Genomic DNA, 15,994 nt, shown 5'->3' with positions numbered 1-15,994 from the left:
GCCTAATTGGTGTAAAGTTCGCAGACAAGAAACTTCTTTTGTGCGACGCCTAGGCCTAGTCTTCCTTTGATCTTCCAAACTTCAACGATCAATGTGCCTTCAAATATTCGGATATTTTACGAGTGGTATGAGAGCTGGCAATATGATGAAACACGATGCGTCGATTACAGTTGTTTTTATGCAGTTCATCAATCACTTTTGGCAAACAAATGGTTGTTTACCATTCACCATTAACGGTGTCTAACGAAATCGCGGCAGCTTGTCCCTTTTTTCCAAAAAGAGACTTGCGACCATTTATTTGCAAAAGCTGCAAATATTTTTATTTGATTTGTCTTCTTGGGCTCCAATATATTCATTTTTCATTACCAGTCACGATGTTAGATACCAAATTTGAGCTGCCTTCGTGGAATCGTTTTGAGTATGGAGGGGCACCAATCGACACGTACATCTTATGGGCAGCAGTCAAAACATGAGGAATCGAATGACCACACATCTTTCTCAGTAACAAATGGTTATGCAAAATTGTTTTTATTATGGAACTGGTGCTTTATAACGAAAAACAAGACGAACTCGATCGACGCTTTCTTATTTAATTAGGCCAACTTTAAAATCTTATGAAATAATCGCACGAAAGTTTGTTGCTGCTAAACGACGCCATGTAGATTTTCAATCTGTCCATAGGAAATGTCAAAATGTACGAAAATCATATCATCATTCAGTTCCAACAAACAATCAAACTAGTCAGAAATCGCCAGCAAACAGTTGGTCAGTTAGAGAGCATTAACACAGTCGTCACTGCTATCCCCTCTACTCGCGCTGGTCGACTATTCGTTGATAGTTTCTGACAGGTTTGGCCGCTTGTTGGAACAAACCTCATATTTGCTGAGTTGAGTAGCTTCCGCTAGATGGCGCCATGTTTAAAACTTTTAGTGTACGTCTTGTAGCAGTTACGCTACGGACCCTTTAAATTAACTACATTGATTTTAGATTAATTCAATTAAAATTAATAAATAAAATTAACAGTAATAATATCCCTCAAGAAATTTCGTTTCGATCCGCCCGCGATCAATTTAGAACGTATTTTTACCATAAGACGGCTTTTGTGTCGACGCGATTGATTTTCAATACCGGGCAAGACCGGCAGTCTTGGTCAGAATCTCATACACTATTTAAATGGATTAAGAACATCATAAATACTATTTGTAAGAACCAGTTGTAATGAGCAGAGAAGATAAAAAATACGAAGAGCTATTTCGAATAGAAAGTGACGGTACTACGACCGACGAAAACGACAAGAAGAGAAAAGAGGAAGAATTGGAACGGGCTTTTAACAAAAGTCGAAAAATAAGCAGATCTCCCTCCTACAGAAAGGAGAAAATGGAGGAGAATGTACAAAAAATTATGGAAATGATGGCAGGAGTAAGTTTAAAAATCGAGGAACAATCAAGAGAACTTAGTGAGATGCGTAGAGAGCAGAAAGAATATAGAGATGAAATAAGAGAGCTACGACAGGAAAATATAACATTAAGAGAAGAAAACACGAAACTAAAACAGGCAGTTTATCAAATAGAAGAACGGCTTGAAAGTTTAGAAAATCAAAAAAGGCGAAAAAATATAATTATACAGGGTTTGAACATAGATACAAATGGTCCAGATATCCTAAAGCATTCAGTGAAAAATTTTATGCAGAAAGAATTAGAAGTAGATGTACAAATAGAGAAGGCTCTAAAGTTAGGAGAAAAAGTTTGTTTGGTTGAGCTTGAAAAGGAAGAAGATAAAAGAAAATGCGAAAACAAAAACATGCGAAACAAAACTAAATTGAGAAATCGAGAAGAAGGTCTAGTTTATATCAACGATGACCTATCAAAGAACGACAGAATTGTACAGAAACGTGTCAAACAAAAAGCGCAAGAACTAAGAAAGGAAGGGAGAAAAATGAAAGTAGGGTATAAGAAAATATATGCCGATCATGAAATATGGCGCTGGGATGGAAAGAACCAAACGATGGTGGTAGAGACCAAAGCAAAAAACTAAGCTACAGCAATGAAAGGAAACAAATGACGACGAAAAATGCAAAGAACAGGATTACGAACTATGGAAATAAAACAAATCAAGACAGCAATAAAAAAGAAAAGCCGAAAAATGACAACATACAGTTTGCAACAGAGATAAATGAGACGGAAACGACGCAGGCAATGGGCAAGGCAATAAGTAAAAATAACAAAAAGAAAACTAAAGTCAACTTGGGTACATGGAATGTAAGAGGCACATACGAAACAGGAAAACTCAAATAATTAATTAAAGAAATTAAAAGATATAATGTAGAAATAATAGCTTTACAAGAGACAAAACAATTGGAAACAGAAATAGTAGAAATAGAAGACGTGGTATTTTTTAAAAGCGGGGGAGAAACCAGAAGGTTAGGAACAGGTTTTATAATACAGCGAAAATGGAAGGAAAGAGTAATGGCATTCCAACCAATATCAGATAGATTATGCACAATAAGATTAAAAGGGGACAAAGGAAACATAAGTCTAATAAATGTACACGCACCGATTGAAGATGCCACAGAAGAAGAAAAAGATGAATTCTACGAACAATTGGAAAGAGAATATGATAAACTATCAGGGTTTGACATCAAAATAATAATGGGAAACTGCAACGCCAAAGTCGGAAGAGAGAATATATACGAACAAATAATAGAGAAATATAGTAAGCATGAGGTGTCGAACGATAATGGCCAAAGAATAATAGGCTTTGCAACAGAAAGGCAAATGGTGATAAGAAGCACACAATTACGACGAAAAGATATATATAAAGGAACGTGGATTTCCCCTGATAAAAAGACAGTAAATCAGATAGACCATATTTTAATAGAGAAGAAACATGCAAACAATGTAATAAATGTAAAGAGCATGAGAGGAGCGGACTGTAACTCGGACCACTACTTGGTGAGAGCAGAATACAAAATCGAGCATAACATAAAGAAAAACAATAAAACAAAAGAAAAAATTGGAAAACAATTCAACATAGGACTACTAAAAGATAACAACACACAGAAGAAGTATGAACAGGGAATAACCAACAGACTAATCAGGGAACAAGAAACTTCAAACCCAGACAAACAATGGGGAAATATAAAAGAAGCAATCTTGAACACAAGTAAAGCAATCCTAGCGAAAACCAAAAGAAAACACAAAACAAAAGATTGGTATGATAAAGAATGTCAAGAAGTAGCAGAAGCAATAATAAAGGTAAGACTCAAAAATCTCACAAATGACGAAGAAAGCACTAGAGAAGAATACAGAGAATTGAGAAAAATCATGAAAAGAAAATGTAGAAGCAAAAAGAGAAAATACAACGAGAACAAACTGAAAGAAATAGAAGAAAAATTTCAAAAAAAAAGAATAAAATCATTCTACCAGGAAGCAAAAAAAATGGAAAGAGGATATAAAAAAAACAACCCATATATGAGAGATGATAAAGGGATGTTGCTAAATGAGCCGGAAAAAATAATGGGAAACTGGCAAAACTATTTCACAGAACTGCTAAATAAAAGCGAAGTACAAAACGAAACAAACCATGAAATTGAAGATGATCAGATAGAAATAGAAATACCCACAGAACAAGAAATAAAGAACGAAATAAGGAGCTTGAAAAATAACAAAAGCCCAGGAATAACAGAAATATCGGCCGAAATGATAAAATCAGGAGGGAAAAGACTACAGAAAGAGATATATGACCTGATAAAAAGAATATGGGAAGTAGAAAAAATGCCAGAAGAGTGGACCATAGCAAGGATATGCCCTATACATAAAAAAGGTGATAGAATGCTATGCGAAAACTACAGAGGCATCGCACTATTAGAAATAGTTTACAAAATCTTGGCACAAAGTATAAGAAAAAGGCTAAGTCAATATTCGGAAAAAATACTGGGAGAATACCAGGCAGGTTTTAGAAACAACAGATCAACGACTGACCAAATATTTGCCTTAAAAGAAATACAGACTACCTGTTACGAACATAAAACAGTACTATATGCTTTGTTCATAGACTTTAAGCAGGCTTACGACACAATAAACAGACAGCAGATTACGAACTGATGAAAGAATTGGGGATACCAAGTAAAATTGTCAGGATGGTAAAGATGGAAAACTCAACAAACGAAATAGCTTGGAAAGGGTATACATCCAAAAAGTTTGAAACCAAGGAAGGATTACGACAAGGAGACCCACTATCAACAACGGCATTCAATCTTACATTGGAAGGAATAATCAGGAAGAGCAGAATAAACATGCAAGAAACGATATTTAAAAACGGCCACCAATGCTTAGCATTTGCAGATGATCTGACGCTATTAGCAACAAGCAAAAAAGAACTACAAAAGTTAATGAAAAACATAATAACAGAAGCCAAAAAATTCGGACTTAAAATAAATGAAGAGAAGACAAAGTATATGATAATGGGAGAGATCCAAAAAGAAAAAGAGAATAACAGCATAGTACAAATAGATGGAGAAAAAACATACTCGTTCAAAAGAGCCAAAGAAATTATTTACCCGGGAGCCAAAATAGATGAAAATGGTCATGAAGAAGGGGAGATAAAGGCAAGAATAGCCAAAGGAAATAAAAAATATGGAGCATTACGCACATTATTCAAATCCAAATACGTATCAAGAAAAAAAAAATAAGAATTTATAAGACTGTTATCAGACCTACAATAACATACGCATGCGAAACATAGGTGCTCAAAAAGTCAGAAACAGACCTTTTAGAAAGATGGGAGAGAAAAATGCAAAGAGCAGTATATGGAGATGTGAAAATAGAAGGTCAGTGGAGAAGAACAACCAATAAAGAATTGGAAGAACTATATCAAGAGCCAACGATCACGACGACGATCAAAGCACAGAGAATACGATACTTGGGGCACATCGAGAGAATGGGAAGTAAACGAATGCCAAAAATGGTACTTTCACGAAGACCAATACAAAAGAGGAGGAAAGGCAGGCCAAGGAAAAGATGGAAGGACAGTGTGTATGAAGACTTGAAGAAAAGTAACGTTGAGAGATGGAAAGAACTAGCATTGGACAGAAGGAGATTGAGAGAGGTGGTGAAGGAGTGTATAAAAAGACTGAAGTGTAATTAAATAAAATTTATAAGTTATGTAAGTTATATTAAGTTATTTATTATAGGTACATCCCATGTCAAATCACTCAGGCAAAAAATTTTGAATCTCCGATTTGTCTGAAAATTGGTATATAGCTTCTGCGGGACGTAAAAAAAGATATTTAAGGTCAAAAAATCTTCTTCTTCTTTTTTTCTCAAAATGTTATTTTATGCGATTTTACAGTGATTCGGTGTTTATTTAAACAAATTTGCATTTTCTGTCATAAAGTATCAATGAAAAACATAATATTTTAATAGAAAGGACTCAAAAATGTCATTATATGGCATTATAACAAGTTATTTTGAATCAAAACAAGTTTTTGATCAAATTTTATAGTGTAAAAAACGTTAAAATACCGTTTTTTACATTTTCCTCCGTTCCCAAAATACATCATCATCGATTTGGCTGAAAATTTGCCCACAGATAGCCAAAAGATAGGACTTTAAGTGGTTAGAAGGATTTGAATTGTATTACAATACCAAAAAAGTTACATGCAGTAATATCAGACTCAAAAGTATATATTAGTCCAGTCGGGATAGCATTTGACCTTGAATGCTGAGCTGCCCAAAATTTTATTTTTCTGATCTTTAGGAGAGTCAATAGTAGCCTAAATTTAAAATCACGAATGAATTTCTCCGTTACGTTAGCCGCCATCTTGATTTTAAAGGAGAACCTGTTTTGCTCAATATCTCCGCCATTTTTAACTTTTCGACAAAAATGGAAGGAACTGAAATTGTTCCAAATAAATCGTATTTACAATTATTACAATTTCTTTTTAACAATTTTTGTCGTGAGGTCGATATTTTCGAGTTAATTGTACTTACAGTAGACGCCTATATTTTTGACTATAATATTGCATTTAACTTTTTTGGTATTGTAATATAATTCAAATCCTTCTCACCACTTAAAGTCCTATGTTTTGTCTATCTGTGGGCAAATTTTCAGCCAAATTGATTATGATGTATTTTGGGAATGGATAAAAATGTAAAAAAACGGTATTTTTACGTTTTCTACACTATAAAATTTGATAAAAAGCTTGTTTTGAATCAAAGTAACTTGTTATAATGCCATATAATGACATTTTTGAGTCCCTTCTATTAAAATATTATGTTTTCCATTGATACTTTACGATAGAAAATGCAAATTTGTATAAATAAACACCAAATCACTGTAAAATCGCATAAAATAACATTTTGAGAAAAAAAGAAGAAGAAGATTTTTTGACCTTAAATATCTTATTTTTACGTCCCGCAGAAGCTATATACCAATTTTCAAACAAATCGGAAGTCCAAAATTTTTTTTGCTCCAAAATTGAGTGATTTGAAATGACCCTATATTATTTATGTAATCAGAAATGTAAACATTTTAGCCCTAGGCCTACAAAGCCTGTTGCGCTTAATAAATAAATACTATTTATCCAAAGTTTAAATCAACAGTAACCAAAAATATACCAATTTAAGTATTAAAACCACACCGTAATGATGACCAATTAACAATTGCAAAGCTGCACACAGATTCTAGACATCATCGCATCCCACAGTCCAAATCCTTGGAATGTTGTGCAGCATCCTAATGCAAATTATTGTCCATTACCTATTTTTACATAATATATCACCAGGACACCAGTAGCTTGGCTTCGTTTCGAACAGCCTTCCAAACACTTTAGATGTGGTAGTGCTAAGAGGAGTTTACCCTAAACAGACCTGTCTTCGTGTTTGGAAGATATAAAGCTTTTAGTTTATTTCTTTTTTGTTAACGTTAACATAAAGTCAAGTTTCTTCTCATTCATAACTATACATTAGAGTGTAAACTTTTTGTGTGCACATAATCAGGTACATTTTGCCTAGTTTTTTTTTTGTAATTAATAGGGGGGTGTTAGTTTTGTTTTTTTTTTTAATAAAATAGGATTTCAAACAAATATTAAATAGGTAACGGATAATAATAGTTGAGAATAAATCAAGTTTTTAAAATTTAATAGAGAAGAGAAATAAGTTTATAAAAGGTTGTCAGTAAGAGTAGTTTTCAAATTTACAAGGGTTTTTAAAAACAAACTTTAATTAAAGAGTTTCTGACCGACTCATATCTAGTGTTTTTGTATATATCCAGTATCTGTGTTGTAAGTATACTACGTGCACATAGATCTGGAACGTTAGCTATTTGGACACTTGCCAGTCCAAGGATCATTATTTACTAACATTTAAGTTAAGACTTTTGGCTATTCTCACGGACGTGATTATTGAATCTTACTAATATCTCTTTACTTGGCACAGTAGTGGTGATTTTTGTTATTTGTTCGCGGTTTTTTGATTATATTGATATATATATATATATATTGATTATATCATACTGTCTGCTTATGTATATAAGCTAATTATATGTTGTTTAGGATATTTATTATAAATATACTTGTCAGAAGTACTTTTGCTTTTTATTTCAGTTCTTACTAACAGTATAACATAGCATTACAAGGTAACTATTGAATTTTGTTGTATTTCAGGTTAGTGTATCGAGTGTTATTTGTTTCTTGTTGTTCATTACCTCTAAAAAATCTCAACCATTGTTGAGTTGGCGCCCTTCTTCTTCTCTACTTATCGTCATTTTCATGTCACTCTATTTCCAGTGGTCTTATCTAGTTGTATTAAGTTTTTGTATTAAAAGGTCTCATTTTCTTCCTTGTTTATCTAATTTCATTATCCAATATCTCTATTTTTTACATATCTCAAAGCCAATCTTCCGTGTAGTAAAGCTAGCCCGAATTGTCAGTTGAGAATTTATGTCTCTCCCACAGTTTTAATTTGTTCTTCTGAGCTAAGCATTTCCTGTTAATATCTTCAATAACTTCCCTCTTCTACTTCTACCTCAATTTTACTTTTGACTCCCTCTCAATCACAATACCCAGAGTATTGTGTTACAGTCTCATAGCGAACAGGCGATTCTGTAGTTATACTAAAATCACAATAAAGATGTACTAGAAATATAAACAAACTAAGACACGTTGAATGTTACAAGGAGCACTCTCAAATCATGATTTACAATTTACATTGTAAATCCCAAATCATGATTTACAAAGTTTATACATTATAAATCATGATTCGGGAGTGCTCCTCGTAACATTCAACGTGTCTTGGTTTGTTTATTTCTATATAGTGCATATTTATTGTGATTTTAGTATATGTAGTTTTAAAAATACAGGTCTCTGAGTTGTTTCGGCAGCCAATAGTTCACAAAATAATGCATTTAACAGGTTGGCTGCCATGAGAAGTATGCCGTGATGCACGGGTAATTTGATTCTATTCGCGGAGTGCAAGTACTTGGAAGGGGAAACGAGAAACGACCCTGCGCTAGTCGCGGAGAAATATTGCAACTATCTTAAATAATTCATATTGTCAATTGAAATTGTCAAATTGACGTATATTTCATACCTTCTGTCAATGAAGCAGAAAAATTATATATTGCTCCACAATATTGATATGATATGCAATTATTATATAAAGGTAAATTTAATTAATTTTATTTTGCTTGCAGTACTGCATTTTAATAACTAATTTTATTTACTACATACAATTGTTGACGTTTTCATAACATAACCTGAATCTTATTTTTTCTTCTTAATATTTTTTTGGACTATGGCCTTGACAATTATCCAGTAACCAGGACTAATATAATTGGCCAATATAATTAAAAGTGCGAATTTTAGTATAGAGCGTAGAAATAGGGGTCGCTTTGCCGAACTTGCACGGTCCCAATAGCCGCAAGAATCAGCAATTGATTATTATCGCTTTTTATTTATGCACTCACAGACAAAAATATTGCATATTTTGTTTTTGAAGTATATCTTTTTACTTTTAAAAAAATGTGTACTCTTTATTGCTAAATAAGTTGAGCTGGACTATGCTACGTATATTTATTGTCAAGTAACTTGCATATTGCAGAGTCACAACTAATTTGTAGAGAAATTAATGAAATAGTATGATTTTGCCTATAGCATTTAATTAGAAAGAGAAACAATAACGACAATATAACAATTTTTACAACATTGTAACAATTTAGTACCTAGTATTTCCTCCTCTAGCTCTAATGATTGCCTGCGTCCTTCTAGTCATGCTCCGCAGAATATCTCGGATGGTTTCTTGTGGAAGTCGATTCCAGTCTTCCTGTGCAGCAATTCTTAATTCTGCAATTGAGTTTGGAGCTGGATTTCTTGCTCGTATACGTCTTTTTAGGATGTCGCATATATGTTCTATGGTATTTGCATCAGTGTTCATTGGTGGCCAGTCTAGAGCCTCAACCCCAACACCTCTAGATGTTATATGACTGTTCCTGCGGTGTGTGCACGGGAATTATCATGCATTAGCACAGAGTTATCATACCCAATGAAGCCGGCATAAGGAAAAACAAGCTCTTCAAGGATGTTCCGTATGTACCAGTCAGCATTCATTCGAATATTCACCTCAATAAGCTCCGTACAACTCTCCCAACTAATGCCACCCCATAGCATTATAGAACCGCGACCAAAGCTAACATTTTGTACAAGATTACATTCTGCGAAACGTTCCCCAGACCCTCTGTATACTCAATCACGTCCATCTGGCTTCCATAATTGTATCCTCGTTTCATCTGTGAAAAGAACTCTTCCCTATTGATGTTCGTTCCAGTTAACGTGGGCTCTTGCAAAGTGCAACCTTTGAGTTTTATGCCGTGGTAGAAGAAGTGGAACTCTGGCAATCCGTTTTGGATTCAAACCAACCTCTTTAAATATTCTAGTCACATGTTGTTCTGAATTGTAATTTAATGAAATGTCCCATTAAAAGTAATTGATTTTAGTCACAATTTTGACTCTTACATTAACTTGTCTTGTGATCAGTAATTCATTTTTGAGATGGGGAGCTGTAAATGTACGATTTCGCAAAGATTTAAGTCTTAAATACTGGTCATCTCTTGGCGTTCTACATCGTTTTCGTCCTTGACCAGGTCGTCCCTTGTATTCTCCAGTCTCATTGTATCGCTTTACTATACTCAACGACCGAAAGTTTCAAGTAGTGATGGGCACAGATATCAGCCCACCAAAGAAACTCAAGAATGGCCTACCACAGGGGTCAGTGCTCTCGCCACTACTATTTAGCTTATACTTAGCAGATATGCCGGAAACACAATCAAGAAAGTTCGGATACGCCGATGACTGGGCCCTCACTACACAATGCAGAACACTAGAAACGTCTGAAGAAGTTCTGATGGCAGACTTATATATATTGGGCAAATATTTTCGCAAGTGGCGACTTCAACCAAATGCATCCAAAACAGAAGTTAGTTGATTTCACCTGAACAATAAACTTGCTGGAAAGGAACTCAACATACGGTTTGAAAATACCACACTTACCCACAACGAAACTCCTAAGTACCTGGGCGTAACACTAGACAGAGCGCTATCATTTAAAGAGCATCTAACAAAAACTGCCCAAAAGTTGAGTACAAGAAATAATATCATACAGAAGCTCTGCGGTACCACCTGGGGAGCATCGGCTTCCACTCTCCGCTCTACTGCCTTAGCCCTTGTTTTCTTGACCGCTGAATATTGTGCTCCAGTTTGGCTACACAGCCCACGCGTAAAAAAGGTCGACACTCAGCTGCACAGCACTATGAGGATGATATCGGGTACAATTAAATCAACTCCCACCCAATGGCTTCCAGTATTAAGTCACATCCCACCTCCACATTTACGACGAGTAGACGCACTTACACGTGAATACAAAAAGAACACTATAAATCTGCCGATCCACCAAGATACCGAGGATGCACGAAATACCCGTCTCCGCTCTAGAAAACAACCAATAAAAACGGCAAGAATGATACATGAGGAGTTCAACATCACGAATACATGGTCCCAAGAATGGAACGCATGGCAAAATAACATGCCCTGCATTACCCACAAGCCACCAGGTTTTGATCTTCCACGTAAAACATGGTCCACTCTAAATAGGATCCGAACCAGACATGGCAGATGTGCATACATGCTACATAAACGGGGAAAGAACCCGTCTCCTCAATGTGACTATGGGGAGAACCAAACCATTGACCACATTATTGAAGAGTGTCCCTCAAGATCCTACAATGGTAGCCCTGAAGACTTATTGTTTGCAACTTCAAAGTCAATTGATTATATAATACACTTTGTTTGTTTGTAACTATTTAAAGTTTGTCATATACCTATATTACTAATGTTTGTAATTTTATTCTAAATGTGTTGTAATTGCCATACGATAAATAAATTAATAAATAACTATACGAGAAACATTCGACTGATGGATATCCGCTATCCACGCAATATATTCTTGTCTGTAACCCTCATTTCTTAAATTAACAATTCTAACGCACACTAACTCGCTTAAATGTGGTATATCAGCAAGAAAATTGCATAATCGAGAAATAAAACTCTCCAACTGACATATTCTAATTGACATTTCAACAAAACAAGAATTGTCAAGTCGCCACAGCACACTTTCCATACTATGCATGTTTGTTAATTTATGACATTATTGCATATTCGGTTATAAATACTATGTTTAACCATTTATTTATCTTTAATAGATAAAAATACATCAAAAAAATAAATAAATAAAATAAATAGATAAATAAATTAATAAAAAAAGAATGTTTGTGTACTTTGTACGCACGTAAGAAGTTATACTTCTATTATATGATTCCAACGAAATTAATATATGTACTTTAAACAGTTTATTTATATTTTATTTAAATATTAAACTAATTTTAATACTTACTAGTTTCCAAACATTTTTATTAAAACTACCAAAAATTAAAAAAAATAAAAGAATAAAACACACACAAACATATCGAAAAATGCACCAAGATTTCTGAACAATAATTGTTGGCAAAAATTTTAACTAAATACGCATTTTCTGATTTTCTGAAAAAACTTATATAACAAATATATTCACAATCATAAAATGTATAAAAAGATAAAAAAATAAAAACTTTCATTGGGATTCGAACCCGCGTGCTTAGACTTGAAATCCACTTACACACACCCGTCACCCGACTTGACCACTTACACGTACTTGTCAAGTGGGAAGGTAGGCTAACTGAACGTTTTACTGTTTGGCAGTTCTGAATTGAATCAAATTAGATTGATTTTTGTGTGTGTGTGTGTGTGTTCACAAAGGGAATTAAAATATTAAAATACAACAAAACATAGAGTAAGAATACAATAGGTATATTATATGAAGAGTGGTAGAAATTTTGTATATATATATGTATCGGTTTTAGAACGTCTTTCGACGTTGTCCGATGCATAACTTCCACGTCCTTCTATCATCCCATTGGCCATCTCTAAGATCCCTTGCACTCATTGCTTTGGTTACCCCTTCTTTCCATGTCTTTTCGGGTCTTCCTCGTTTTTTGCGGTTTGGTGGTACCCACTGCATGATCTTTTTGGGCAATTTTGTGTCTTCCATTCTTTGAACATGACCATACCAAATCAACTGTTTCTTCTCAATGTCTGTTGTTAAGTAACCATCTATTCCAAGAAATTTTGTTGATAATCAAATTATGTAAATCAAAACATTACCTACTAGTAGGTATATACATACATTTTCCAAATAGGTAGGTACCTATGTAATTTTTTATTACAATACTGAAACATTTACAATTAAGTACGTACCTGTTGCTTTTAAAAACTATTTAAAAAGTTACTACAATTATAAACTTGCTTTTGTCTGTGTCTTCACAACAATAAAAACTAATATACAATATTCGTTTCTCATAACCTCCATATTGAACAATTATTATTGTCATGTCATTTGAACACCCAATCAGAGCAAAGGTATAATGCGTCTGCGCCGGGGAAACAAGGTTTTTGATGAATTCGCGCATATTAAATTTCACTCCCATCGCGCCTAAAGGAGTATAACTTCAAAAAAAATACTTAACATTTCAAAGATAAAAAATAAATAAATAATAACGATTGAAGTTAAAATATGCAATATTTTTGTCCGTGAGTATATATTATATTATTTATATAGGATAAAAAAATTTGCGGCTGGAAGAAACTTCTTTTTTTTTTCGCTATTGTGGCATTCTAAGTGTTAAAATGACTTTCTGTTTAGATCTCAAAAACCGGTGCCAAAGGAATCAGCCCCAACCCCAGACAGCTTAGAAACGAACTCTATGCTCAGCGAGAACTCGACGCAAAACCAACAGCGCGTGGAGGACTGGATCAGGAGTAATATCGATAACGACATCAGTAGCTCAGAAAATTCCAGATCGGAAAACGCCAAAGCTCATTCTTCAGAAACCGTCGATAAAGCTCGATACGCCGAAATGGAGGAGAACGTCAAAAGGTTTCTGTTTGGTAAAAGTGAATTTTTAAAAACCGTAGAGTTGGGTAAAAATAAGTATAAAGAGTTTGAGGGAAAGGGAAGCGCCAAGGGAGCAGATACTGTGATTGACATTTAAATTTTGAGAGATTTCATTTGGGTATATATTTTTTTATAAATACTGGAAGTAGTAAATTGACTCTGTAAAAGGGGGACTAATAAGTTGTTTAGACGTCGATTGAATGGTAAAATCAGTTCTCTAATTTTACTGAAGACCGCCTTGAAATCTCAGCCCGTTTAATTCTTTCAGGTTTGATGGTTGTTAGTTTTGATATTTAGTGTAGGAAACAGAGGTTGAACCTCGCAAAATGGACACAAGTCCGGTTTTATTTTTTTTTTCTGGTATATCAAGGGGTGCTTGTTATGAGACTAACTTTTTTTTTAATTTCTCACCGGAAGCCCCCTTTTCATCCCTTTAAAGGGGGTAATTTGCCGTTTTTGCGAAAGGTAGCCCTTCCTGTACGTTTTGAAAAAAATTTACTTAATAGTAAAACTAAGAGGACTATATTTCCTACTATTTATTTCCCGACAGCATATGTCTATCACCCACCGTTTAGGGGGTGGCGCCCCAAAGTTGACAAATTTTTAAAAAAGATGTTTAAAAAAATTATTTTTCCCTAACTGTAATGAAAATTAAGAAGAAACCCTGCGACAATTAATTACAGATAAGTGGCTGATTTTTTGATATAGGTTTCATTTAAGGGAAATTGCAAATTTTTTAATTACAGGGTGTTACATTTTAAAAAACACCCCTATTTATACCATCTGAACCGCTTATGCTAGAGCAAAAAAACTTTCAGCGATTATCCATGTACTAGTGTTATTTACAAATTTGTATAATGCACCCACACATTTCCCCGGAACCACCCAAAAAAAAAGGAGAATTAATAAAGAAAATAATCAAAAATTGATTTTGGGCCACCGTTGCACTGTGGCTTTAGGGTGCAAAGAAAATAAAATATGCATAGATCATAATGTGTAGCAGACAGTGTGTTCTTTTATTTTCCATAAGTAGGTTATCCATAAATGAATAGGTGACAAAAAAAAACACAAAAACTGGAGCCCGCCAAAGCATTTCTGAGGTTTGCGGCGCCACTGTACCGTAACGGTTAAAATGCATAGGACCTTATTTGTAGAGAAAATAGTGGTTTTTAATTATGTATAAGTTTTATTTTAAAAACTGCATAGGTAATGAGAAAATCGTCAAAACATGCTCTCCAAGAGTAACGGTGGGCAGTTTCTGCAGTTTATTTTCCATTAAAGGGGTAGTTTCCGCAGGGATGTTGCAGTAATCATTATATATTTATGGAAAACCCTATTGATGGAGCATGTCCATATGGGTCTAAAGCAAAAAAAAAAATTTTTAACCCTCCCTTTATTTATTTATTTTTTTGGCTACAGTGTTTGCATTAAGAAATCGCTTTTGTTGTCCATGCATGGGTAATAAGAACGTGGACAAAATGATATATGAAGCATTTTAATAAAGAGCATGGTGTGCGAAGGATTCCAAGAAAATCACTTTCTTTATTAATTCTCCTTTTTTTGGGGTGGTTCTAAAAAAAATGGGGCTGCATTATAGAAATTTGTAAATAACACCAGTACATGGATAATCGCTGAAGGTTTTTTTACTCTAGCATAGGCGGTTTAAATGGTATAAAAAGGGGTTTTTTAAAATGTAACACCCCGTAATTAAAAAATGGGCAATTCCCCTTAAATGAAACCTATACCAAAAAATCAGCCACTTATTTGTGATTAATTTCCCTAGGGTTTCTTCTTAATTTTCATTAAAGTTGGGAAAAAATATTTTTTTAAAACATCTTTTTTAAAAATTTGTCAACTTTGGGGCGCCACTCCCGCTAAACGGTGGGTGATAGACATAAGCTGTCGGGAAATAAATAGTAGGAAATATAGTCCTCTTCATGTTGTTCTGAAGCTATTTCCTAGTGGCATTTTTATGATTAACTATTTAGATGGGATATAAGCCACGATTAAATTGAAAAAATAATTTTATTAACGTTTCGAAGCCCAAATCGGGTTTAGCTGTGGGCAGCTGTACCAGAACTCCAAAAAGAAAGACCATTATCGAAGATGCGACTAGAACAGAGAAAAATATGTTATTTTGGAAGAGACTAAATTGTTTTCCCTCGAATCTTGTTGCATAGCAAGCTGAGGATAGTTTCTTACTTAACACATATACCTAAAAACCCAAAAAATACCTACAAATTTTACATAATATTAGATTAATTTTGAATCAATTTACTACTCTCCACAGTAATTAAAAAATCAACATTCCTCTTTTAAGACTAAATTTTTGTTTCCGCCATTTTAATTTTTAATATATTATTTTATATTTCTTATTTTGTATATTTTTTAAATTTTAGCCAAATATTTTTTTATTTTATGAAATTAATTTTACTAATGAAATTTTATTCATTTTA

At 33.9% G+C, this 15,994-nt stretch overlaps 1 protein-coding gene across 2 annotated transcripts in view; it reads left to right on the top strand.

Moving 5' to 3' along the window:
• LOC126892113 (uncharacterized) overlaps positions 1 to 15,232 on the top strand; it is a 90,234-nt gene extending 75,002 nt beyond the window's left edge. The window contains exon 8 of one of the 2 annotated variants that reach the window (XM_050661578.1): positions 13,287 to 15,232. In XM_050661578.1, coding sequence (XP_050517535.1) covers positions 13,287 to 13,635 — 349 coding nt within the window. In that variant the 3' untranslated portion in view covers positions 13,636 to 15,232. The remainder of the gene's footprint in view (positions 1 to 13,286) is intronic. The other variant, XM_050661579.1, reaches the window with a different exon arrangement.
• The last annotated feature ends 762 nt before the right edge of the window (positions 15,233 to 15,994 follow it).

Source organism: Diabrotica virgifera, chromosome 9 (assembly GCF_917563875.1).
Source record: "Diabrotica virgifera virgifera chromosome 9, PGI_DIABVI_V3a".
In the NCBI taxonomy this organism is placed as follows: Eukaryota; Metazoa; Arthropoda; class Insecta; order Coleoptera; family Chrysomelidae; genus Diabrotica; species Diabrotica virgifera.
The sequence above is the reverse complement of the archived record's forward strand: the minus strand, read 5'-3'. Positions and strand labels throughout refer to the sequence as shown.